The sequence below is a fragment of the Lithobates pipiens genome, unplaced genomic scaffold (assembly GCF_037356315.1).
Source record: "Lithobates pipiens isolate NorthernLeopardFrog02 unplaced genomic scaffold, aLitPip1_a1.2 Scaffold_22, whole genome shotgun sequence".
Classification (NCBI taxonomy): domain Eukaryota; kingdom Metazoa; phylum Chordata; class Amphibia; order Anura; family Ranidae; genus Lithobates; species Lithobates pipiens.
The window spans coordinates 12,490,940-12,518,329 of record NW_027507784.1 but is presented as its reverse complement, the minus strand read 5'-3'; the positions used below and the strand labels follow the sequence as shown (position 1 = coordinate 12,518,329).

At 45.9% G+C, this 27,390-nt stretch overlaps 2 protein-coding genes across 2 annotated transcripts in view; one reads left to right on the top strand and one right to left on the bottom strand.

Annotated features, from left to right (window-relative positions):
- Positions 1 to 10,964, top strand: part of LOC144000390 (microfibril-associated glycoprotein 4-like) — a 56,460-nt gene extending 45,496 nt beyond the window's left edge. Inside the window, exons 4-6 of the mRNA XM_077494199.1 lie at positions 2,553 to 2,649; positions 9,037 to 9,231; positions 10,554 to 10,964. Of these exons, the coding sequence (XP_077350325.1) occupies positions 2,553 to 2,649; positions 9,037 to 9,231; positions 10,554 to 10,804 (543 nt within the window). The 3' untranslated portion in view covers positions 10,805 to 10,964. The remainder of the gene's footprint in view (positions 1 to 2,552; positions 2,650 to 9,036; positions 9,232 to 10,553) is intronic.
- Positions 10,965 to 18,068: 7,104 nt separating this feature from the next.
- The window catches only part of LOC144000389 (interferon-induced very large GTPase 1-like), a 109,504-nt gene continuing 100,182 nt past the window's right edge, over positions 18,069 to 27,390 (bottom strand). The window contains exon 6 of the mRNA XM_077494198.1: positions 18,069 to 22,867. Within this exon, the coding sequence (XP_077350324.1) occupies positions 18,729 to 22,867 (4,139 nt within the window). The 3' untranslated portion in view covers positions 18,069 to 18,728. The remainder of the gene's footprint in view (positions 22,868 to 27,390) is intronic.

The window sequence follows — 27,390 nt, the reverse complement described above, 5'->3', positions numbered from 1 at the left end:
CCCAGAAAGGTTTAAAGCATGCTCTTCTTGCTCCTCCTCATCTGCCCCGGCACCATCCTCCTCTGTCTTCTCTTCAGACTCCTGTTGTTCACTTGTCTCAGATAGAGTAGCTCCTCCTGGGAATTCATCCAGCATTGCAACTTCCTTATCTACCTGCTCCTGCTCCTCCAAGGCTTGATCAATGACATGATGCAATGCACGCTCCATAAAGAAGGCATAAGGTACCATATCACTGATGGCGCCATGGCTGCAACTGACCAGTCTGGTGATCTCATCAAATGGGCGCAGAAGTCTGCATGCATCGCGCATGAGCAGCCACTGGCGTGGTGAAAAAAAAAACAAGCTCCCCAGAACCTGTTCTGTCGCAGAGTTCATACAGGTAGTCGTTAACTGCATGTTTCTGCTGGAGCAGACTATCAAGCATATGGAAGGTTGAGTTCCATCGCATCAGGCAATTGCAAATAAGACGTCTGACCGACAGATTGTGTCGCCGCTAAATGTCAGCAAGGCGAGCCATGGCCGTGTAAGATCTTCTGAAATGGGCCGAGATTTTCCTTGCCTGCCGCAAGATGTCCTGGACCCCAGGGTATTTGACAACGAATCACTGCACAAACAAGTTTAAGACGTGTGCCATGCATGGCACGTGCATAATTTTGCCCTGTTTCAATGCGCTAAGCACCGTTGTCACACACCACTTTACCAACTGTCAAATTGAGTGGTGTTAGCCACTGATCTGCCTGTGAACGCAAAGCTGAAAGGAGTGCAGAGTCAGTGTGGCTCTTGGCTTCCAGGCACAACAGACGCAGCACGGCATGGCAACGTCTCACCTGGCATGTCGAATAGGTTCTGGGGATCTTGGGTGGCGCAGCGGAAGAGACGCTAGCAGCGGAAAAGGAGGAGTCAGCTGAGGAGGAGAGGGAGGATGGAGTAGGAGGAGGAGAAGAAGAGGCAGGCCTGCATGCAATCCATGGCGGAAAAAACAAATCTACACGGGTGCCACGGGTTACATGCTTAACGGCTGTCAGAAGGTTCACTCAGTGGGAAGTAAAAGTTATATACCTTCCCTGCCTGTGTTTGCTAGACCACGTGTCTGTGGTCAGATGTATCTTGGCACCGACACTATGTGCCAGAGATACATTCACTTGCCGCTGAACATGGCCAAATAGCTCTGGGATGCCCTTCTGTGAGAAATACTTCCTTCCTGGGACCTTCCATTGTGGTGTTCCAATGGCCACAAATTTTCAAAAGGCCTCCGAGTCCATCAGTTTATATGGCAGTAGTTGGTGGGCTATCAGTTCTGACAAGCCATTGGTCAACCGTTGGGCAAGAGAGTTATCCGGCATTATCATTTTTTTACGCTCGAACATTTGGCCCACAGAAGCCTGTCTTTTTCCAGAAATACGTGAGGACAGCATGATGGAAGGTGGAGTGGAGGACAATTGTGAGGAGAGAGGAGAAGTAGAAGACGAGGCTGGACGGTGAGAGCCTGGAGTAAGGCTTTGTGGGTTCCGTTGCTCCCACTGGGCTCGGTGATGGCAGCTCATGTGCCTAAGGCGGTTGTCCCTAGGTGAGTGTTGGGCTTACCGCCACTTATGTGTTGACTGCAAAGGCTGCAGATGGCAACACTATTGTCAGCAGTGGACACGTTAAAAAAAGCCCACACTGCGGAGCCATGTGCCGGCATCCTGGGAGCACCAGATGTGACCGTACGTGGTTGATGCCTCACTCCTGATACATTAGCAGTCTGCTTTGTCCCTCCTGTGCAATCTAAGTTCTGCCTGCTTCTCCTCCCTATCTGCTGGTCCATATCTCCCTCTGAACTCCCCTCCTCTTCCTCTCTTGTGGGCACCCACGTGACATCACTAGACATATCATCATCGACGTCACCTTCCCCACCGCTATGATTAGAGATCTCGGCGTAGGCAGCAACACCGGGGACCAACCTCCTCCTTGGGCTGATCTGGGTACTGTCGTCAGAATGCTGAGTCGCGGTTGTTGCTACCTCCTCTTCCTGATCCAGTGCCAAGAATGGCTGCGCATCGGCAATATCTTGTGATTAGACTGACTGTCCCTGCTCCACACAGCGTCCTTTCCCTACACTGACACAACACAGAATGTAAAATGGCCACCAGATCAGGTCTATTTATAAGGTAGGAGGTATGTCCATGTGCTGAAATGTCTCAATTGGCTGTCCTGTACCCCATGATGGATGTGTCATGGGTCAAAGTTTTTCACAATGTAAACAAACAGCGCCATAAGTCCGCCGGTTTGGCGAATCGTGAACGAGAAAAGTTTGCCGCGAACCGACTGCCGGGTGAACCGCAAGGCCATCTCTATCCCCCACAGCAGGAACAAGAACTGGCATGGGACTCGGATGGCAGTGTTAGTTGAACATATCCTGCTGCAAAAGGTTAGAGATGAGGGTTAATGGGCTTTAATATTAACATTATGTCTGTGATACTGTACAAACCCATCAGAGTACAGGAAACAGTATTGGATCTGAGTACATTGCACCATCACTATGATCCAGTAAATTGATGTCTCTTCTTCAGGTGTTTCAGAAAAGGTTTGATGGGAGTGAGAATTTTTATCGAAGCTGGGAAGACTACAAGTCCGGATTTGGACGAGCTGACTCCGAGTATTGGTTGGGTAAGGCTTTTATTTTACACCTTCCTGACTATTACAAAGTTCCTCTACTCGACACATAGAAAGAATAGCACAATAAAGTCCTTAAAGTGGATTGATTCCCCATTCTGTTTGTAGGCAGGTGCAGTCTACTTTCTTCCCTGCAGGTGGCGCTCAACTACAGAGTCATTGCATAGGAAGAGGAAGTCAAGTGGGACACAATTTTTATATGGTTTTTTGGGCCACTGGAGATTCTACCTGGTTGGATTATGCCACCCCATGTGACTCTGACAGCCATCTTGGATCAGGCAGAGTCTATTTAAGACCCTGGCTCATGGGCTTGGCCCGCATTTCACATGTGGGTAGTATAGGGTCAGGTCACACATCTGTCAGAGACAATATTAGCGGTACGGAGAGGTTCCAGATGAGTAGGTAAAGATCACGGACACACTAACCTTCCTGGAAACCTCCCAATTTGGGCACAGACAGGCCAGACCCCAGTACATCCCTCGAGACAAACGCTGTCAGTGCATCCGAGACCTGCTGCTACGCTGTTCGCGGCAACATACTTTGAGTGCAACTGATTGGGTTGCCTCCCCCTCAGGTAGTTGCATTGGACTGAACTACATTTACAATACAGTTCTGTTACTGCATCTGGACTCTGAGTGTTTACTGCTGCTGCACCACACTGCACTACCCCACATGGTGAGGTTTATTTTGGTTGTTTTTTAACATCTGGGGTTGTGTGCAGACTATATGTAGGTTACCCCATGTCTAGTTTAGCATGCCAATGAAACCTTTGGTTCTTTAATATGGAGATTGAAATAATCTACAGCAGTGATCTCCAAACTATGGCCTGTGGGCTGAATGTGGCCCTTTGCTTTTCTTTATCCAGCCCTTGGGGCACCATTCTTCCCACTGACACCAACAATAGAGAGCTATTCCTCCCAATGACACCAATGATGGAGTACTGTACTATTCCTCCCAATGACACCAACAATGGGACACAATTCCTCCTAATCACACCAACAATGGAGCGCTATTCCTCCCAATGACACCAACGATGGAGTACTGTACTATTCCTCCCAATGACACCAATGATGGAGTACTGTACTATTACTCCCAATGGCACCAACGATGGAGTACTGTACTATTCCTCCCAATGACACCAATGATGGAGTACTGTACTATTACTCCCAATGGCACCAACGATGGAGTACTGTACTATTACTCCCAATGACGATGAGGCGTTATTCCTCCATTACTGATGACAGGACTCTATTCTCGCTCTCACTGACCATAGGTGCTATGTTTTTTTTATTTACTCCCACTGATTCTGGGGTATTTTATTCTCCATAGGGACCACAGTCTGCCCCCCCCCCCATGTCAGAAGGACAATAAACTGGCCCTTTGTTTAGAAATTTTGGAGACCCCTGGTCTACAGAATGTGTTTAAATTATAGGCTTGAATCAAACTGGGGAACAAATTAGAACCTCAGGCAGTGAGAAAACAACACAGTATTACAATAAAGACTGGACAACACAGCAATCAGCAAGGTATATGGGAATACATGCATGTAAACAGACATGTCTGAGCTTGTGTATCTGACGTTTAGGAGGAGGCTTTAGGAGGGGGCTACCAAACAGGCACCAATGCCTGGCGACTCGGGGAAATCATGCCATAAGTGTCGCCTGTCTCACTACATTCAAGATAATAAAATTTGTGAGCTGACCCCCACAGAGGGCAATTTGTTGGACTATCCCACCAGGCCCCACATCAGAAGGGCCATGTCTCTTCTCCAGCCAATGACATTGATTAGCTCCTACCTGTCCCAGCACTAGACTACAGAACCAACTGAGGTTAACGGAACACTAAATATCCTCTACCAGTTCTCCAGTACAGCACACTTGTCTTGCTCCAACCCTTAGGTTTGGAAGAGGAACAACATTCTCATCCAAGGCCTCGCTTCTTCCATGGTCCAGGCTCTGTCCCTAGGAAAGCTCCGTACCACAGTGGGCCTAAGAAGGAGACCCACCGCTGAGAAGTGCATATTTAGACATACAGCAAAAAAACACAAGACACAAGAAGCCACAGTCACTCTTACTCAATTACACTTCATTCCTTCCATTGAATGCACTGTGAAGGCACACATGAGCTTATCTTCATTAAGTGACCAGACCAGACTTTGTAGAAAATGAACTTGTTTACTGAATTGTAATTCACAATGTTGGTTCATAGAGGTTACATTGCTCTGTATAAGAGATATAACTGTATATTCAGTAACAAACCCATTAGTTGAACACAGGCCATCACCTTCTCTGTGGTATAGTGGCATTAATAATATCTGTCCATGTGAGGTAGCTTAGACTGAGACAATGATTCATATGGTAAAATGTTTCAGGCTGTACAATGTTGTTCATACCTGTAGGCATAACTAGAATCTTCAGGGCCCCAGTGCAAGAAACCATGAAGGGCCCACCGACCCCTCCCAAACCCCTTCCATGGGTCCTGGGGCCCTTCCCTCAAACTTCCCACAGATCCTGGGGCCCTTTACTCCCGTTGTGGGGCCCTTTAGTAAAAACAAAAAAACAGAAGAGCAGGATCCCATTAAAAACAATTTATTGGTACAAAAAATAGCACACTTACATTCAAGCAGCTATATATATCAGCATGGATGAAAGAGATTGAGATATGCACACAAGCAGGTGGGGCTGTATGAAGCAGAAGCAGCTGGGTATCCCAATGCTGGCATAGGGGGACCCACCCAGTGTAGCAAACAGTGTCTGCCTCAAGCAGTGTCACCCGCTGCCAGCCACTGAGAATATGCCCAGGTCTCCCTTACTAATACAGCGGCTACCAGTCCCACAAGCACAAATCATTGCACGCTGCCAATTCAGGCTCAGTCTAGGAGATGTCTTTTTAGAATTTATTGCTAAATAACTTTAACAAGAGAAGGGTTTAGGTCACAAGATACTCAAAAACAATGTAGCATCCTCTAAGGTTTACTACTAGAAGTGTAATGCAGGTAAAAGCATTTGTCTGGCTCTGGGATAAACCTGAGTCACTGAATCTGGGTCGGGGTTATTAGCGTTCAGGGCTGGATGACTTATCCCAGCAGATTTCTGGTGCCCCCCCCCCCTCCCTGTTTCTAGAGTGTTGGAGGACATTCTAGAAAATAGTGGGCGGAGGTTAGGAGGGGCTGTATTGAATATTTATGGGCCCAATCCTCAGGAGTGGGCCTGGCAGGGGACTGAGAAACCCATCAATAAACATGGGCCATGCTAGCAAAGGGAGTTGGGTGGAAGATGGAGAACCAGTGCTGAGGGGAGTCTGTCGGTGGCCCTTGAAGAACCCCCACCCGGGGGGGATTACCTCTGGCTGGAACTTGGGAGGTTTGCCTGCATGGATCCCACCACAGGAGGCAGTTGGAGAGATTCAAGCCATGGGGGGGGGGGGGGGGGCGAGAATATGTCCAGGTCTCCCTTACTAATACAGCGGCTACCAGTCCCACAAGCACAAATCATTGCACGCCGCCAATTCAGGCTCAGTCTAGGAGATGTCTTTTTAGAATTTATTGCTAAATAACTTTAACAAGAGAAGGGTTTAGGTCACAGGATACTCCAAAACAATGTAGCATCCTCTAAGGTTTACTACTAGAAGTGCAATGCAGGTAAAAGCATTTGTCTGGCTCTGGGATAAACCTGAGTCACTGAATCTGGGTCGAGGGTTATTAGCGTTCAGAGCTGGATGACTTATCCCAGCAGATCTCTGGTGCCCCCCCCCCCCCCCTCCCTGTTTCTAGAGTGTTGGAGGACATTCTAGAAAATAGTGGGCGGAGGTTAGGAGGGGCTGTATTGAATATTTATGGGCCCAATCCTCAGGAGTGGGCCTGGCAGGGGACTGAGAAACCCATCAATAAACATGGGCCATGCTAGCAAAGGGAGTTGGGTGGAAGATGGAGAACCAGTGCTGAGGGGAGTCTGTCGGTGGCCCTTGAGGAACCCCCCACCCGGGGGGATTACCTCTGGCTGGAACTAGGGAGGTTTGCCTGCATGGATCCCACCACAGGAGGCAGTTGGAGAGATTCAAGCCATGGGGGGAAGGGGGGGGGGGGCGAGGAGAGACAGTGAGTAGATCAGCATGGTGCAGGGAAAGACAAGAGGAGAGACTGCCAGCTGTATCAGTGTTCTCTTGAAGATAGCGTTGTACCAAGTCTTCATCAACCTTGTCCTGGGAAATCTCCATGTGCATGTCAGTCAGGAGGACTGGGAGCAGGAAGACAACCACGTGTGGCTGGTGCTGGTGGCAGCCAGGTGGGCTAGCATTTTCTGCAAGCAGTGGAACTGGGATCAGTGGCCACAGGAAAGCAAAAGGAGAGGTTACATCTAGTGCTACAACGATAATAGCAATCAACAGGAGGATAGGCTTCACACGATCCCGTTTACCTGCAGTCACTAATGAAGGTCCCCAAACTAGGTCCTCCTCACAATATCCCTGGGAGCTGACCACCATCCAGCTTCCACTGGGAGATGATCCTCAGTGAGGGAAATAAAAATACTTCTCTAGACCAGGACTTCAGACAGTGCCTTCCCATACAAATCAGTCTTCCCATACAGGAACAGTCTTCCCTAGGTCTTCAAGCCCAGATCCTGCTGAAGCCCAGATTGTAGCAAAAATCCTCTTTCCAATCTTCTTCAAGCTCTCAGCCTAACTCCTCCTGAAGCCCAGACTACAATCCTTAGCTCAGTAAAGCTGTATCAAAGGGGCAACAGCCCCAAGAGAACTGGAACCCTTCCTGGAGAGGAAAAGGACACTGTGGCAGAGCCTCCCGAAGATTTATCCCCTCCCCAGGTATCTTTTCGATGCCCGCGTCCAGGGATTGGCTGAGGTATGATAAATATTCACATTGGTCATTTGAATACCCATGCCATATAATTCTTACTGAAGCAGGTGGAGGAAGTCAAACACCCATCTTCGGAAGCCTTGAACATACAAAAGCAATCAATCACTGCTCCACTCACTAGAGTGAAGCCAAAAACAAAATTTAGCAAAGCAGCCTTACTAGAGGAGGACGCTACATACCTTTGGCTCATGTACTTCCCACACACATTGGTGCCCCTGGACACCAATGTGTAACGAAACGTGTAGGACGGAGCAACGTACTGATGGTACCTCGTGTTTACATCTCATATCCTGGAAGGACGGGTCTGTCTGTTTATGTGATGGCCGGCACAGCTTCTATCTGATGGTGGATTTTGCACACAATTAACAGCGGTTGGAGACGCCATCGTATGCATTGATGGACTTTACCAATCTTTGATCACTGGTGGACTTTTTATTGACCTTGGATTTTATGAAAATGATCAATTATTGATTGCTTATAGTTTTAGCACGATTATATTTTCTTTTGACTTCCCACACATAGGCTGGTAACTTTACACTTCCTGACCCCGGATCCTGTTGCGGGTGGACTCCCTCCTCCACTAATGATTACATTGCAGGATGTGTGGCCTTCCCTGCTTTCCCAAACCAAAGAGCCCTACGCCCTGGGAAACATTTCCCTTTCTACCTTCACAATGGGAAGTGAGCTTGCCCTCGGCCAATGCGCCACTGCAGACAATTAACCCCACATATACCGTTGCACATGAATACAGCGTTTACATTAACACCTGCCAATAGGTAGGTGGTGGGACTATAGAAGGAAGACTCAACAAAATAGCAACAGGTTCTGCCAATGCGTCTAGGGCCAGAATAATGTGTGATTGGCCCCATAGCAAAACCATTAAAGCAGAATTAAAGCCTATGGGATGGTTCTTACTTACAATGAGAAATGTCCCTTGTGCTGCCGCTCTCTTAGTTGAACTCTTCCACCCCTGGACACAATACTCTGCAGTGGTAATCTTTCAATGCTGAAGGGGTTAATACCTGGACCTGTTACAGGCGCTCATGAAGAGTGCTGACTATGCCTGCCCCTTCCTCCCCCTCCTATATCCATAGAGGCTGTGCTATAGCTTCCATTAATGAAAAGCACTCTATTAATGGAGGACAGGTGGATAGACGAAAGGTCACCCTCCTCCATTCATAAAGTGGGTCAATATCATCATAGATCAATATTATCATGCATTTCTTTGAGGGTCAATTGAATTCTGAGATTTTTTATGCTGGGTGGGTTGGGGTAGGATGAAAACAAGAAGTGGTGGGCACCTGATTGATCTCCTTATGGACTTTTATTTATTTTTATTTGTGGACTTTCATTATTGTTGGGTGTTTTTTTTTTTTATTATTTAAAAAAAAAATAGTTATTATTATTATGTTACACAGTGTTTTATCTTACATTAGTTTTGGGAATATATAATTGAATATATATATTTGTATTACCTTCAATAAACCTTCCTGTAATTTCTGGCACAGGTCTGGAGAACATCTACCAACTCACCCTGCGGAGGTCCTACCGCCTGCGCATCGACCTGACAGATTTTGACAATGACTCCCGTTTTGTGATTTACAATACCTTTTCTCTCTCACCTCTCGCCATCTCCGGTGTGGCAGAAAGCTACAAACTGTACATTGATGGGTTTGAAGAAGGGAATTCATCCAGACCAGCTGGTGAGGAAACAAAGAAGATGGTGAGATGAAGAGATAGATAGATACTGGGATGGATAGGTAAAATGGAAGGAATGGGGGATAATGGGATGGATGGAAGATTGATTTTCAGTTGGTTTGGTGGATAAATAGATTGATGGACCTGAAGAAGGAAATTCATCCAGACCAGCTGGTGAGGAACCAAAGTCACAGAATGGATAATGGGATGGATAGTAAATGGGATGGATGGATGTAAAAAAACATATGGACATTAGGGTGGATGGATAATGCAATGGATGGAAGGAAGGAAGAAAGGACATTTCATTTTTAGGTGGTTTGGAGGAAAAAATGGATTTGAAAACTGAAATTCATCAAGACCAACTGTTGAGGAACCAAAGTCGGCCATTTAGTGATAAACAGGTATAACGTGGTACAAGCAAAGGCATGGTTCCCCTGAAGAAGTCATGTGCCGTGACATAATGCATAGGGCGTGGCCGGATGTACAGAGCGGACCGCAAGTGACATAAGAGGCGTCTGCAGCGCCGTGTTTGCACTTTACAAAGCTCTTTTAAATCATTTTTAATGTAAGAATCCACTGGGCTTTTGAACAAATTTGTATTGCTTATATGTTTTACACTACGGGAGGCTATTTCTTTGCTCTCATATAATATCCAGAACTTGACTAACCCCTCCCCTGTGCAGTTGGATTTGCACAGAGCAGCCCTGTTCTTCCTCTTCTCAGGTCCCAATTTTCTGCTCCTTGCCCCTCCCTCCTATTGAGTGCCATCACAGACAGCAGCTTCCTATGGGGGCACCGGAGCCGAGTCACAGCTCCACGTGTCCATTCAGACACGGAGCCCCGACTCGGTCAGCCCCCTCTCTCCACTGAGTGGCTGAATGACTTTGATTGATGGCCGCGGGAGCCAATGGCGCCAAAAAATACCAACGTTCAAAAATGCTTTAAAAACGCTGTACAAAAATGCCCAAAAAATGCCCAAAAAATTCCCCAAAAAATCAATGTCCAGGTGTGAAAGCAATCTTATATTGATGAGGCTACCATGGTTTTATTTATTTTTATTCCAACATCTTTCTTGTTATTTTCACATTACAATATAACACGGTTTGAACATAGAAAGGTTAATTACAGTAGTCATCTGTATATTTGGGTTGGGTGGGCACCATATAATAATTGAGATGGAAACAAATAATCCTAGAGGGGGAGAGTGTGGGTCGCTGATGAGAGATCCTACCATAGATTTTTTTAATAGTTTTTGTTAACAGATCAGACAAATGATTCTTTTTTTCTTCTGTTTTATTCTATGTAACTGCAATACAAATTCTAACAGGCGACTCGCTCGGGTACCAGAATAACATGGCTTTCAGCACCTACGACAGAGACAGAGATCTGTGGTCTTCAGACTGTGCCACCACGTTCAAAGGAGGATTCTGGTACAACCAATGCCAATATACCAACCCAAACGGTTTATATCTTGGAGGCCCCACAAGTCAGTATGGTACTGGCATGGTCTGGAAGACATGGCGAGGATATTATTACTCCATGAAGACCACCCAGATGAAGATAGCAATGAAAAAGTGAATTTCTGCTGATTTTTGAAATATGAGATTTTAGTGATTGGGCTCACATATACAGTATCTCACAGAAGTAAGTACACCCCTCAAATCACATTTTTCTAAATATTTTCTTCTATCTTTTCATGTGACAACACTGAAGAAATGACACTTGTCTACAATGTAAAGTAGTGAGTGTACAGCTTGTATAACAGTGTAAATTTGCCGTCCTCTCAAAATTACTCAACACACAGCCATTAATGTCTAAACCACTGGCAACAAAAGTCAGTACACCCCTAAGTGAAAATCTCCAAATTGGGCCCAATTACCCATTTTCCCTCCCCGGTGTCATGTGTTAAATTTGGTGTTATCACTCTCTCATACTGGTCACTCATACTGGTACTGAGGATATGAAAAAAATAATTGTTGCTCTACACAAAGATGGCCTAGGCTATAAGAAGATTGCCAAGATTCTGAAACTGAGCTGCAGCACGGTGCCCAAGACCATACAGCGGTATAACAGGACAGGTTCCCCTCAGAACAGGCCTTGTCATGGTCCACCAAAGAAGTTGAGGTCACATGATCAGCGTCATATCCAGAGGTTGTTTTGGGAAATAGACATATGAGTGCTGCCAGCATTGCTGCAGAGGTTGAAGGGGTGGGGGGTCAGCCTGTCAGTACTCAGACCATATACCACACACTGCATCAAATTGGTCCGCATGGCTGTTGTCCCAGAAGGAAGCCTCTCCTAAATATGCACAAGAAAGCCTGTAAACAGTTTGCTGAAGACAAGCAGACTAAGGACATGAATTACTGGAACCATGTCCTGTGGTCTGATGAGACCAAGATAAACTTATTTGGTTCAGAGGGTGTCAAGTGCAACCAGGTGAGGACAAAGACAAGTTTGTCTTGCCTACAGCCAAGCATGGTGGTGGGAGTGTCATGGTCTGGGGCTGCATGAGTGCTGCCGGCACTGGGGGGCTACAGATCATTGAGGGAACCATGAATGCCAACATGTATTGTGACATACTGAAGCAGAGCATGATCCCCTCCCTTCACAGACTGGGCTGCAGGGCAGTATTCCAACATGATAACCACCCCAAACACACCTCCAAGATGACCACTGCCTTGCTAAAGAAGCTGAGGGTAAAGGTGATGGACTGGCCAAGCATGTCTCCAGACCTAAACCCTATTGATCATCTGTGGGACATCCTCAAACAGAAGGTGGAGGAGCGCAAGGTCTCCAACATCCACCAGCTCTGTGATGTCATCATGGAGGAGGGGAAGAGGACTCCAATGGCAACCTGTGAAGCTCTGGTTAACTCCATGCCCAAGAGGGTTGAGGTAGTGCTGGAAAATAATGGTGGCCACACAAAATATTGACACTTTGGGCCCAATTTGGACATTTTCACTTAGGGGTGTACTCACTTTTGTTGCCAGCGGTTTAGACATGAATGGCTGTGTGTTGAGTTATTTACATTGTAGACAAGTGTTATTTCTTCAGTGTTGTCACATGAAAAGAGAGAAGAAAAGATTTACAAAAATGTGAGGGGTGTATCTACTTTAAAATGAACTGTGTGTCCTTATTCTGTCTCCCGAGATTGTATGAAATGATAACAATAGCAGTACAATGATCACAATGATTGTCTTTAGGAATGAATGACTAATAAACAAATCCGGTGACATGTACCGGGATCTCTGGGATATGTTGTCAGCCCGATGTGAGTGATTCTGTGTGGATGGTTTCATTTTTTTGAGAGGAAAAGACGGGGAACATTTTGGAAAAGGAGGGGGTACACCAGTGTTGGTCAACTTACTTCATACAGGGGACCTCAAGTGTGACCCCTGAATTCTCCAAAAGGTCATATACTGTTATATATACTAAGTATATGTAATGCTGGAGAAAGTGCTTAGAGACTGCAAACAGTCTACAAGAGATGGTCAGAGACTACAGACTTATGTCAGAAGTTAGTCAAAGACTGACGATTCACTAAATGAGATGGTCAGAGACTACAAATATGCTACAATAGGTTGTCAACACTATGGGCTACAAGATATAATAAGAGAGCATGCATGCTACTGGAAATGGTCAGATACTGCAGACACACTATAGGAGATAGTCAGAGACTGAAGGCATACTACAGGAGAGGGTCCGAGACTACAGACATTCTACAGGAGATGGTCAGAGACTACAGACATTCTACAGGAGATGGTCAGAGACTGCAGACATTCTACAGGAGATGGTCAGAGACTGCAGACATTCTACAGGAGATGGTCAGAGACTGCAGACATTCTACAGGAGATGGTCAGAGACTGAAGATATTCTACAAGAGTTGGTCAGAGACTGCAGACATTCTACAGGAGATGGTCAGAGACTGCAGACATTCTACAGGAGACGGTCAGAGACTGAAGATATTCTACAAGAGTTGGTCAGAGACTGCAGACATAGTACAGGAGATGGTCAGAGACTGCAGACATTCTACAGGAGACGGTCATAGATGGCAGACAAAGTACAGGAGATAGTCAAACTGCAGACACAATGCAAGAGATGGTCCGAGACTGCAGACATACCATAGGAGTTATTGGGAACTGCTTATGGTCATAAGTGCTCATTCCTCAGCCCATGTTTGGTATCTCCTCGGTTCTAAGCCCATGTGTGTTATCTCCTGAGTCCTCAGCCCATGTGTGTTATCTTCTCAGTCCTCAGCCCATGTGTGTTATCTCCTCAGTCCTCAGCCCATGTGTGTTATCTCCTGAGTCCTCAGCCCATGTGTGTTATCTCCTGAGTCCTCAGCCCATGTGTGTTATCTCCTCAGTCCTCAGCCTGTGTGTGTTATCTCCTCATTCCTCAGCCTATGTGTGTTATCTCCTCAGTCCTCAGCCTGTGTGTGTTATCTCCTCATTCCTCAGCCTATGTGTGTTATCTCCTCAGTCCTCAGCCTGTGTGTGTTATCTCCTCATTCCTCAGCCTATGTGTGTTATCTCCTCAGTCCTCAGCCTGTGTGTGTTATCTCCTCAGTCCTCAGCCTGTGTGTGTTATCTCCTCAGTCCTCAGCCTGTGTGTGTTATCTCCTCAGTCCTCAGCCCATGGGTGTTATCGCCTCAGTCCTCAGCCCATGTGTGTTATCACCTCAGTCCTCAGCCTATGTGTGTTATCTCCTCAGTCCTCAGCCTGAACGTGCAAAAAGTAGTGCAGGAATTACTTTTAAAATTGGTGCGACTCCAAAAGGGCTGTTCTTGGAGCCCGCGGCCGCCAACTTAGCCTCTTCGCAGCCGCCCATTCAGTTCATAGCGTGGCTGGGGGGGCAGAGACTAGAGGTCAGCCGACTGGTGAGGAATGTGAAGTGGAAGGGGCTGGAGGAGACACTATCTTCTGATTTTGGCATAGATGTCACTGCTACGAGACACCATACAGTCGGAGACACAGTGAATCCGGAGACTATAGGAATCACACACCTGGAGCAATATGGGTACCGTTATTCTCAAGCCAAGTTGACAGATCACAACACCGGTATGCATCATCCAAGGGATGACTAATCTGTAGGTTTCACAGAAAAATCACCAGTCCGCCGGATAGTCTGATCGTGTGTACGCGGCATCAGATTGATCACTATTCTTTCCCGATTTGTTCACTCTTGTTTGATACTTCCCCTCACGGTCCCATTCCCAGAGGCCATCCTATTAATGTTTTTTCACCCCTTCACTTTCCAACTTTGTAGCGTTTTTCAATTTTATTTTTTATTTTCCTATCACACTTCACTTCCCTATCCATGTCTCCCCTTTTCCCTTGTCCCCCATTTTTTCCTTTCCCCTTCCTATTCCCTTTATGTCCCCTCCTTCCTGTTTCTTTTCTCATCTTATTTTCTCTCTATTTGACTTTGGAGTTCCTTTTCATTCACATATGTTTTGTCACTGGTCACCTTTCTCTCTTCTTTTTCCTTGCTCTCATTGTCCCATTTCTCAGCACTACCCATTTTCTTTGCTTTGGCAGGTTCACATTTAACCCACTTTTGTTGGAGCCTCTTCTTTTGGCACTCATATTGCTTTCTATCTTCATTATCACCATTTTCTTGGGGTTTGTTTCTGGTCCACTTTTAGTGTTTTTTTAACATTTTCACTCTTTTTCACCCTTTTGCACTATCCCACACTTCTTTGTGTGAGGCCTCTATTCATTATCCTCTGCCCTTTCTACTGGCACTTAGGTGTTGCTTTTGTTTATGGGATTACCCCTGAAATTACTAATTGGAGTAACTATTTAAATTTTCACAGTGAACTGGGATTCCTTCTGGGCCTGGCGACCCACCTGTGAGGCTCTCCCGACCCCTTCCTCCATGCCCGCCCGGAGGCTTTCCCTTCCTCCCCCTTTTCCTCCTCGCCCCCTTCCCCTGCTCCCTCTGGTTCCTGCATAAGTGGGGCCTCTTGTAGGTTATTGTCGTGGCCTGGTGGGTGTGTGTGCGCCCGTGAGGGGTGGGTGCCATTCTGGTTTCACTGTGCTATCTGGTCATCGGGTAACAATCTCAGGCATAGCTTATGGAAGGCTTGAAATAAAGCTGGTCGGTGGTAAATATAAATCTTATTACTTATTCTGAACTTTTTACTAATTAACAGATTTTACTGTTTGGCTTTCAATGTACTTATTGATATATTGTATTCCTCAGAAGTCTACCGTATATACTCGAGTATAGGCCGACCCGAATATAAGCCGAGGCCCCCAATTTACCCCCAAAAAAACTGGCAAACTTATTGACTCGTGTATAAGCCGAGGGTGAGACATGCCTGTCCATCCCTGTGTGTGTGTCCGTCCATCCCTGTGTGTCCGTCCATCCCTGTGTGTCCGTCCATCCCTGTGTGTCCGTCCATCCCTGTGTGTGTGTGTGTCCATCCATCCATCCATCCCTGTGTGTGTGTGTCCATCCATCCATCCATCCCTGTGTGTGTGTGTGTCCATCCATCCATCCATCCCTGTGTGTGTGTGTCTCCATCCATCCATCCATCCCTGTGTGTGTGTGTCTCCATCCATCCATCCCTGTGTGTGTGTCTCCATCCATCCATCCATCCCTGTGTGTGTGTGTATCCATCCATCCCTGTGTGTGTGTGTCTCCATCCATCCATCCCTGTGTGTGTGTGTCCATGTGTGTCCATGTGTGTGTGTGTGTGTGTGTCCAGCCTACCTGTGTCCCGAGCCTCCGTCCCGTGCCTTGCCTCCTTGCCTCTGTCCCGTGCCGTGCCTTGCCTCCGTCCCGTGTCGTGCCTTGCCTCCGTCCCGTCCCGTGCCGTGCCTTGCCTTGCCTCCGTCCCGTGCCTTGCCAGGATCGCCGCTCTTCGTCGGCGCCTCGGCGGCCATTCTAAAATTCAAAAGCCGCGCCTCCGCCTTCGCCTGTGATAGGCGGAACACTGAATTTCCCAGCAGCCTGTGTTCCGCCTATCACGGACATCGTCTCATCCTCGTCCGTAGTACGAGGATGAGACGATGTCCGTGATAGGCGGAACACAGGCTGCTGGGAAATTCAGTGTTCCGCCTATCACAGGCGAAGGCGGCGGCGGAGGCGCGTCGTTTGAAGGTTAGAATGTCCGCTGTCTGTCTGCTCGACACGCTGATCGAGCAGGCAGACAGCGATGACTCGAGTATAAGCCGAGGGGGGCACTTTCAGCCTCAAAAAAGAGGCTGAAAATCTCGGCTTATACTCGAGTATATACGGTATATTCTTCCCCTGAAGACCTTCACTAGAAACATGGTCGAAATGCGTTGGGGTTTGTCTGTATGACTTTCTACAGTTAATAAGCCATTTGTATGTCTATCGTACCACTGTATAATTATGCATTGTATGCCTTCTAGTTTTTGTTTTTAGAGCTCATGTCTTGACGGACAGTTGTGATACTCTTTGTAATAAACAATTTTTTAGTGAATTACTTTGGATTTATTTGCTGCAATACAAAACCCCATAGGGAAATTTTCCCTATACTTTTTATGTCTTCATCGGGGCGTGCAGCTAATTCTTGCTCACATTTTTGTATCGCTTTTTTGTTCTCTGTAATGCATGCATTACTTTTTCTGCATTCCAGTGTGATTTGCAGCCCATTCGCATGAATGGGCTGTCAGAATGCACCACTTGGGGACAATGTGGGAAACGCACAGGAGTGTGTGCCGCAGTACTGTGTGATCCTGGAGTGAATTAACCCCGAGTTCTCTTCACAACTGCCTTACTTTTTAATTGCCTTGCTAGGTTAGCACCCATAAATAGTCTGCTGTGCCTGGTGATCTTTGATTTCTCCCATGATGTTCATGTAGATCTCCCCCACTCTAAGGTTGCCTACCCCTGCTGTGAAATCCCTAATAAAAATTTCAATTACAAAAAAATACATTTTGACCAGTTTGTTGTGGAGAAACTTGGGTGTCCTGCACAGAACCCTGACCTCAACTGAACACCTATGGAAGGAATTAGAGTGCCAATGGTGAGCCAGGTCTTCCCATCAGTACCTAACCTCATTGATGGCACACATTCCCACAGACACCCTCCAAAATTATGTGAATTTTTCCCAGAAGAGAGGAAAGGGGGAACTTCGTATGAATTCAGGGCTGGTGCTACTACTAGGCAGCCGCCTGTGGGGCATAGCTGCCTAGGGCACCTGGCCATTGCTGTTCCTACTCTCTTCTCTCTGCAGCAAGCAACTAAGTCTCAGCATCAGCAGAAAGCCACCTCTCCGTTCGCACATAGTGTCAGAGGGGCAGCGGCAGACTGTGCCCCTGACTCCCGAATGAATGGAAGCATTCATTGATGGGTGATGGTGAGGCTGCATTGGATGGGCGTTGGTGAGGCTGCATCGGATGGGCGCTGGAGAGGCTGCATTGGATGGGAGCTGGTGAGGCTGCATTGGATGGGAGCTGGTGAGGCTGCATTGGATGGGAGCTGGTGAGGCTGCATTGGATGGGCGCTGGTGAGGCTGCTTTTGATGGGCGCTGGTGAGGCTGCTTTTGATGGGTGCTGGTGAGGCTACATTTGATGGGCACTTCATTAAATTGGTGGGGTATACATTGGCAGGGCAAAGGAGGTGGAGTCAGAGGTGGAGCTGGGTAAGGGGGGGTGGGGCTAAATGAGGTTTCACATAGGATGTCAAAAATCCTTGCTCCAGCCCTGTATGAATTCTCATGGTGATGTCCAACAAGCCAATATTAGGTGTAATTATCAGCAGTCTACAAACTATTGGCCATATAAATGTTTAAATGGACTTCAAAAAACATAAAAATTAAAGTAGAAAGGAGCACTAAGTGAAACACAATGAAAACATAAGTCTGATGAGCCCAAAGTAGATTTTTATTCATGTGAATAATCCAATTATCAGTCTGGCTTTCTTCATAACAGAGGCATTGTACATACTGTACATTAGATGAGAGACTTACATTCCATTGTCTCATTACATATTACATATGTCATATTATCATATTACATATTGAAGGTTTTCTGGAGACTTTTCTTTGCCATCTCTCTGGTCAGTTTGTTCCATTCCTCAGGATAGTTGGCTGGTTTAGCATTATACTCTGCTGCAAACTGCTCATTGTACTCTTTGAGAATGAATTTCCAGTAGTCAGAAGCTTCAATACTCGCATCAGGTTGAATTTTCCAGTCTGGGTAGAAATCTCTATAATCCTTGTAGGGATGATATTTCTCACCTGTGAGCGTATTCTTAAATACCGCATTGCCAACCACTAGGGTAGTACAAATATCATGACAAAGAACTTCTGTTGTGCTCCATCTGTAACGTCCTAGTCCTTGTGGGCGATGTACGGATGCAGAGTGCTCCTTATGGTCCGTCCCTCCAGCCCCACAGGGGACTTTGCAGAAAGGACATTGCTTCCCGCACCCAAACACCTTCTTGAACAGTTCATTCTGAGGCTTCACTACAAGTCTGGAAAGAACATCTTCTGTACTCAGAGATTCCAGTTCTGCTCGGATCTATGCTTCTGTATCAGTCAGACTGAGCCTCATATAATGAATAAAATCTTCAATAGTTGCTGAATTTTTAAAAATGATCGCCTTCATTGTCTGCTGTGAAAACACCAGATCACTGTTCAATTTCTCACACAGATGGGACAAAAAATATGAAACATCTTTAAGGTTTAAAGCTGGAGGATTGTTAAGACTAGATCTGACCCGTCCCATGATATTAGACAGAATTCTGACTTGTAAAGTACTGATATTTTTATATTCCTTTACAATATAGTTAGTTATCCAGGATTTTACAAAGTTTTTATAGTCACTTGAATAGTTTACATAGTTTTTGAAATTGTCTTCCTCCAGGAGGTTCTCTAGAACAGTGAACTGGAAAAACATTCGAGAGGTGTATTTCTCAGAACCTTTGCTATTTAAAATGTCATCTACCATTTCTATTCCCAGTTTTCTGTTAATGTGATCTGTTAGCGATGGTTTAAAAAGGTTTTTACAGACTCGTTCAGCGAGGCTCTTGCTCTCATTTTTTTTCTGAAAAGCATTTTTGAATGAATCAAAGTATACTGGTTTCAGGGAATTGAGCCTAGCATGGGGGTTATTCTTTTGTAAAAAATTTAAATGCATCTGCTGAAAATCATCAAGAACGTGCCCCAAAATGGTCAACTTCAAATCGAATTCACGATCAGCTGAAAAATAATTCATTGCATCATCATTTTTACAGTGTTCATCAATTATCTTCAATATTTCCCTGCAGTATGTGTCATCATAATCCGAACCTTTTTGTGTTTGCTTTTTTGAATAATTAATACATTTATCCAACACATTCTGGAAAAAATCTTCATATCGGAAATTCCCTCTCCATTTCATGTATTGGTAACTTAAATTTGTGTATACTTTGTAAATAAATAATGTATTCTGTTGTTTTTTGGGTTTTGGAAAATGTTTTGTATTCTGTATTTTTTCATTAACAGCAGAACCTCTTTCTTTCATGTCCTTGGTGAGCACTAGTAACATCTCTCCCTCAATGTCACGCTCTTTCCGATTACTAACCTTTAGATCTTTTGCTGCATTTTTCCAGATTCTTTCAAGTTCCTTCTCTAATTCAGCATTGCTCGGCTCGTGTTTTCTCTGTCTACACTCTTCTATAAAGTTGGAGACCTGCTGTTCAATGCTTTTGATTTGCTGACTGTATACATCTTCTACACGGATGTTATCTTTTCGGATCTGAATAGTTTCATTAAGTTTGGTGATTGAAGATATTTCAAGACTTTTTCTCAAGTTCTGAGCACTGATCACAAAGTCCGATTTGTATTTTATTAGTTGGGCACCATCTGTCTCTTTACTGAAAAACTCTTCCAGCCAAGCTACAATCTCTCCCCCCTCTCTTGTGAGAATACATTCTGCTTCTTTTTTACACTCATTGGCTTTGGCTTCCAGAGTTGCAGCAGACTGATTCATGATCGTTGTCTCAGATTTGGTTAACCATTCACACATCAGTTTATTGAATTTCCACTCATGTTCAGAATATTTTATAGATAACTCGTTGTAGGCTTTTGCTATCAAGCTGTTTCTGAAGCTAAATATGAAGTTTTCATGTTTTACTGCACTCCACAAGTCAGATACCCATGACATGAATTCATTAATGTTTTGTGTCTTATTATGCCCATCTCGCATGAGTTTTAGTAGTTTTTGTTTGAGTTCATTGACATTATCACTGTACGCACTGTTGACTGAAGCCATTGGTGGGACTCCATGCCACAGACCAGCAATATAACAGTTGTCGTGTTCTAGGTCATACTCCATGATATCAGAAAAACTTTTAAACTGAGTCTTTTTCTCCATAGCTGCCACAGTTCTGGTCATTTCATCTAACTGGTCCATCAGCTTCTTCCTCCCTCTCATGTTCATGGAATGAGCCGATACGTCACTTACATTCTGATGGATAAATTGGCAGTTGGGTTTTTTCCCAATTTCTTTCATCCTAAGAAAAGCATGGATGACAATTTGTAAAATATCTTTCATTTCTGTTGTATTTTCCATGGCCATGTTAATTAGGGTGATGTCGCTCAATCCAATCACTAGTGTGGCCAATTCATTATCATGTTCATAGCTGCCCTCAAGAGAATCCAACTCTGGAGCTTTCAATCCTTCAGTGTCAATCACCAAAATGAACTGACACATAAAGTAACTCTGGAAATTTTCCTTCACTTTCAGAAGAGTCATGAAGGCTCCTCGTGTACATCGTCCGCTGGCCACCGGGAACTGCAACCCAAACATGGTGTTCAGAAGGGTGGATTTCCCTGTACTCTGCACCCCAAGAACTGTTATCACTCTCAGTCTGTCTTTTCCGTTGACTTTTTTTTCCAACTCACACAGTACATCTTTTACCCATCGTAAGGGAATTCTGGACGCATCTCCATCTATAAGCTCCAGAGGAAACCCATCCAACAGAAGATCTGCAGCTATCCTTGGAAGAGATGCAAAGTTTATGTCTCTTGATTTCCCTCTTCTTCCCATAAAATGCCAGGCTTCATAGAACTGACCCACTTCTCTCAAAAAGTGCTCAATGCCCAGAGAACTGTCAGATATCCTCTGATCCAATTTGGTCAGCTCTGCCTGCTTGTCGGGCAAATGACATGTTTCTTTATATTGAGCTTGTAAAGGGTAAAGGCATTTTCTTGCCTTAACATCAAGATGAAATTTTAACCACTGTAAAAAATAGAACTTTTCCGATGTATTTATTGAGGTGATTGCATTTACAAATTTGGATATTCCACTTGGAATGTCACAATTCCATTGCTCTTGTCTTATTACTTCACATTTTTTTCTGAGGTCAGATTTGTAGTTCTCCCCATTTCTATTCCCTTGTCCCTTCATTTGGCACATCTCCTTTTCTAATTTGGCCATTTCTTTCAGTGGCTTTGCTTGTAGTTTCATTGTTTCTTTCTTGTATTTCTCAACATCTTCTATTTCATCTGTTATTTCTTTTGCTGTCAATTGTGCTTTCTGACATTCCTCAAAGTCCTCATCTATTCGGATCCCATGTCTGGAGGCTTGTTTTGCCATTGTTTCTAGACTGTGAGTTTTTATATTATTTTGAACTTTTGACAGTGATGAATAAATCTTCGAAACAGCCGTTGTCTCATTTGCATTTCTTGGAATCAATAAAACATTGTCTTGGGTTAAATTTAGCACAGGTGTCAAGAGATTTAGTCTTTCCCGTGTGTCCTCCATCATCCTGGTGTCCTCTGGGCTAATTATCAAGAGATATTTTGTATGGTAGCTGTTATACTTCTTTAACAGCTCGTATTGGTCTTTACTGATACCATCTGTAAGAATCACAACGAGTGATGAGATTTCCGTCAGAAAGTCAAAATTCTTCACATTAGACTCAAGTTCTCCTCGAAGATTTGTAAAAGCCACCGGCTCTGGAAATTTACCTTTACCACCAGGAAAATACCAGGAAATTTCCACCAACCCGTCTGATATTTTCCTTGGAGCATTTCCACCTTCCATATCCCTGTGGATAAAATGTTCATGTTGGTGTTGTGATGTGCCCAGAAGGTGATTTAAAATTTTTGACTTGGATAGCCTACAATTCCCCAGTCTTACAAATGAGATCGTTGGCATCGGGACATTAACCAAGCTGTCCTCTATAAATCCTTTGCTGTCTGATAATGACCGAGGTCTCCATTTCTTTACTATGCCCCTCATTGCCCACAGCATGAAGGTGCATTCTTGGCCATCAACATCAGGCAGCAGCAGAGGGACAGCAAACTGACACATTGACATTTTGGATATCATTTCTTGCTGCAGGAAATGGTCTGAGCAATGAAAGGCAACAGAAACCACATCAAGAGGGTGGATGTAATTTTGTAAATCGTTTTCAACAGGAAATATAAAGATGTCATCTTTATTACTCTCACTCTCCTCTGATTTAATAAAAAGCTTATTTATGTTTCTGGCGTCCCCATTTAGTGACATCAACCTTCTTACAAAATACCATAATGCGTTATCATCACAAGGCTCATCTGTCATTAAACTTTCTGGACCAATTTCAAGAACTTTCTGTAGAGTCAGTTTTGAGGTTTGTTCAGTGCCAATCTTCATCTTCTCCAACAGCTCCTTGAACAGAATTTCTTTCTCTGGAAATAGATGTAATTATCTTCAATAAAAATAACATCAGAAACACATTTGTACATATTATTTTGAGTTGTATTTATTAAATGTAATCAATAAAAAATAAATGAGTGTCCCAGGATTTCATTACAACTCTGCATCTAATAGACCTGGACTGTTTTCCAGTTGATTGAGAGGACCTGTGCCAGCACTGTCAAACAGAGCGATCTGCTGTAACTATCTCTACATAGGTCTGACACCTACATCAGTATTAGCTTCAGCAACGTAAATATGGAGCCCCCACACATCCCTAATCAGTAGAGATGGCCTTGGGGTTCGCCTGGCGGTCGGTTCGCAGCTTTGCTCGTTCGCGATTCGCCAAACCGGCGGACCTCTGGCGCTGTTCGCGGTGGACATATTTGTTTACATTGTGAAGAACTTTGACCCATGACACATCCATCATGGGGTACAGGACAGCCAATTGAGACATTTAAGCACATGGACATACCCCCTACCTAATAAATAGACCTGATCTGGCATTTTACATTCTGTCTTTTGCCAATGTAGGGAAAGGACGCTGTATGGAGTAGGGACAGTCAGTCTAATCCCTAGCTATTACTATTAGGTCCACAAAAGTCCTTTTAAGGACTGGTATAGGTGTGCAGTATATAGTGTTGTAATACATTTATAATATACTTTCTTTCAAATATAGAAAGCATATTATAGTGCACTGCTGTGCTGCTGAGTGCTGACCGATTCTGCAGCTGTCATTTCTAAGTGTAGAGAGGATCAGTTTGGAGCAGGCACAGTCTGCAATAGTGATGGACGAACTTTCGACGAGACGTTTCGCGAACACGGACCGCGAATGCGGCCGATAGTTCACGAACCGAAACGTTCGCGGCGGGCCCCATTGACTTCAATGGGAGGCGAACTTCGCAAACCTACATGTCAAATGTGCAGCCACAAAATAATTAATAGCTGTGCAAACATAGTCCCACCACATGGCCAATGACATAACACATGTATGAGGTGAATCTGGGATCGACAACTACAAGCATTCTTTTTTTATATGGGAAATTGTTGTGACAATTCAGGACTGTGGAGCGCATGAAGGCAATGGAGGAGAGGGAAGGTCAGGGACCAGGGTAGGCAAAGAAGAGGGTGCAGGAGATGATCACCAGCAGCGTGACATACAGCAATGACACCTGCACCGTGATAGAGTCATCTGACAACAGCATCGTGATAGAGAGCACTGACATGAGCAGTGTGACATAAAGCACTCACACCAGCACCGTGATATACAGCACTGACAGCAGCACCGTGATAGAGAGCACTGACATCAGCAGCGTGACATAAAGCACTCACACCAGCACCGTGATATACAGCACTGACAGCAGCACCGTGATAGAGAGCACTGACATCAGCAGCGTGACATAAAGCACTCACACCAGCACCGTGATATACAGCACTGACAGCAGCACCTTGATAGAGAGCACTGACATCAGCAGCGTGACATACAGCAATGACACCTGCACCGTAAGCAGCCCCAGGAGGAAGTCAGCATAGCACAGGGATGGTGGGAGCCCCTCATAAGGAGCATAGCACAGGGATGGTGGGAGTCCCTCATAATAAGCAGCCCCAGGAGGATGTCAGCATAGCACAGGGATGGTGGGAGCCCCTCATAATGAGCATAGCACAGGGATGGTGGGAGCACCTCAAAATATGCACAGCAGAGGTACAGCCCCAGGAGGAAGTCAGCACAGCACAGGGATGGTGGGAGCCCCTCATAATAAGCAGCCCCAGGAGGATGTCAGCATAGCACAGGGATGGTGGGAGCCCCTCATAATATGCACAGCAGAGGTACAGTCCCAGGAGGAAGTCAGCACAGCACAGGGATGGTGGGAGCCCCTCATAATAAGCAGCCCCAGGAGGAAGTCAGCTCAGCACAGGGATGGTGGGAGCCCCTCATAATAAGCAGCCCCAGTAGAAATATGACAACGCTCAACCTCTTCAAACAGGAGGGTACGGGCAAATAGTGCGGTGTGCTTTTTTTGGACAAGGAAGTGAGCCAAATGAAGAAAGAAGGTCTTTGTGCTCATTTAAAAAATATTGTTTATAGACATACACATGGTCTACTGGTCACATGTGTTGAATTCCTCCGAGATCCATGCCTCATTCATTTTTAGAAATGTGAGGTAGTTAACACTGTTGTGAGCTAGGCGAGTACGCTTATCAGTCACGATCCCCCCTGCTGCGCTGAACGTCCTTTCGGACAGGACACTGGATGAGGGGCAAGCCAACAGTTCCATTGCAAATTGGGCAAACTCTGGCCAGAGGTCAAGCCTGCCCACCCAGTAGTCCAGGGGATAATCACTCCTCAGAGCGTCCACATCGGCCGTTAACCCGATGTAGTCGGACACCTGGTGGTCTAGGCGTTCCCTGATGCTGGATCCGGATGACACCTGTCGATGGGTCGGCTGAAAGAATGACCTCATATCCGAAGTCACCAACACATCTTCAAACCGGCCTCTTCTTGCAGGCGCTGTTGGATTGGTACCCGCAACTCCTTCTCTGGGAGTGGGAATTGCTCCTCTGCCAGCGCACGCAAAAGCAGAATGCAGCATTACTTGTCTCAGATAGAGTAGCCCCCTCTGGGAATTCATCCAGCATTGCGACTTCCTCATCTTCCCGCTCCTGCTCCTCCACAGCTTGATCAATGACACGACGCAATGCACGCTTCATAGAGAAGGCATAAGGTACCATGTCACTGATGGTGCCATGGCTGCGACTGACCAATTTGGTGATCTCCTCAAATGGGCGCAGAAGTCTGCATGCGTCGCGCATGAGCAGCCACTGACACGGTGAAAAAAAAACCAGCTCCCCAGAACCGGTTCTGCCGCAGAGTTCATACAGGTAGACGTTAACTGCACGTTTCTGCTGGAGCAGCCTATCAAGCATATAGAAGGTTGAGTTCCATTGCGTCGGGCAAACGCAAATAAGAAGTCTGACCGGCAGATTGTGTCACCGCTGAATGTCAGCAAGGCGAGCCATGGCCGTGTAAGATCTTCTGAAATGGCCCGAGATTTTCCTTGCCTGCCGCAAGATGTCCTGGACCCCAGGGTATTTGACAAGGAATCGCTGCACGACCAAGTTTAAGACGTGTGCCATGCATGGCACGTGCCTGTTTTTGCCCTGTTTCAATGCGCTAAGCAGATTGGCACCGTTGTCACACACCACTTTACCAACTGTCAAATTGAGCGGTGTTAGCCACTCATCTGCCTGTGAACGCAAAGCTGAAAGGAGTGCCGGGCCAGTGTGGCTCTTGGCTTCCAGGCACAACAGACGCAGCACGGCATGGCAACGTCTCACCTGGCATGTCGAATAGGTTCTGGGGAGCTTGGGCGGTGCAGTGGAAGAGATGCTAGCAGCGGAAAAGGAGGAGTCAGCCAAGGAGGAGAGGGAGGAGGATGGAGTAGGAGGAGGAGGAGAAGAAGAGTCAGGCCTGCATGCAATCCGTGGCGGTAAAACCAAATCTACACGGGTGCCACGGGTTACCTGCTTGACGGCTGTCAGAAGGTTCATCCAGTGGGCAGTAAAAGTGATATACCTTCCCTGCTCGTGTTTGCTAGACCACGTGTCTGTGGTCAGATGTATCTTGGCACCGACACTGTGTGCCAGAGATACATTCACTTGCCACTGAACATGGTCATATAGCTCTGGGATGCCCTTCTCTGAGAAATACTTCCTTCTTGGAACCTTCCATTGTGGTGTTCCAATGGCCACAAATTTGCAAAAGGCCTCCGAGTCCACCAGTTTATATGGCAGTAGTTAGCGGGCTATCAGTTCTGACAAGCCAGCCGTCAACCTTTGGGCAAGAGGGTTATCCGGCGTCATCATTTTTTTACGCTCGAACATTAGGCCCACGGAAGCCTGCCTTTTTGCAGAAAAACGTGAGCTTGGCGTGATGTAGGGTGGAGGACAATTGTGAGGAGAGGGAGAAGTAGAAGGCGAGGCTGGACAGTGAGAGCCTGCAGTGTGGCTTTGTGTGTTCCGTTGCTCCCATTGGGCTTGGTGATGGCTGCTCATGTGCCTTCTTAAGGCGGTCGTCCCTAGGTGAGTGTTGGGCTTACCGCGACTAATGCGTCGACTGCAAAGATTGCAGATGGCAACGCTATTGTCAGCAGCAGACACCTTAAAAAAAGCCCACACTGCGGAGCCATGTGCCGGTGTCCTGGGAGCGCCAGATGTGACCGTACATGGTCAATGACTCGCTCCTGATACATTTGCAGTCTGCTTTGTCCCTCCTGTGCAATGTAAGTTATTGCTGCTTCTCCTCCCTATCTGCTGGTCCATATCTCCCTCTGAACTCCCCTCCTCTTCCTCTATTGTGGGCACCCACGTGACATCACTAGACACGTCATCAATGTCACCTTCCCCACCGCTATAAGTAGAGATCTCGGAGTAGGCAGGAACACCGGGGACCAACCTCCTCCTTGGGCTGATCTGGGTACTGTCATCAGACTGCTGAGTAGCGTTTGTTGCTACCTCC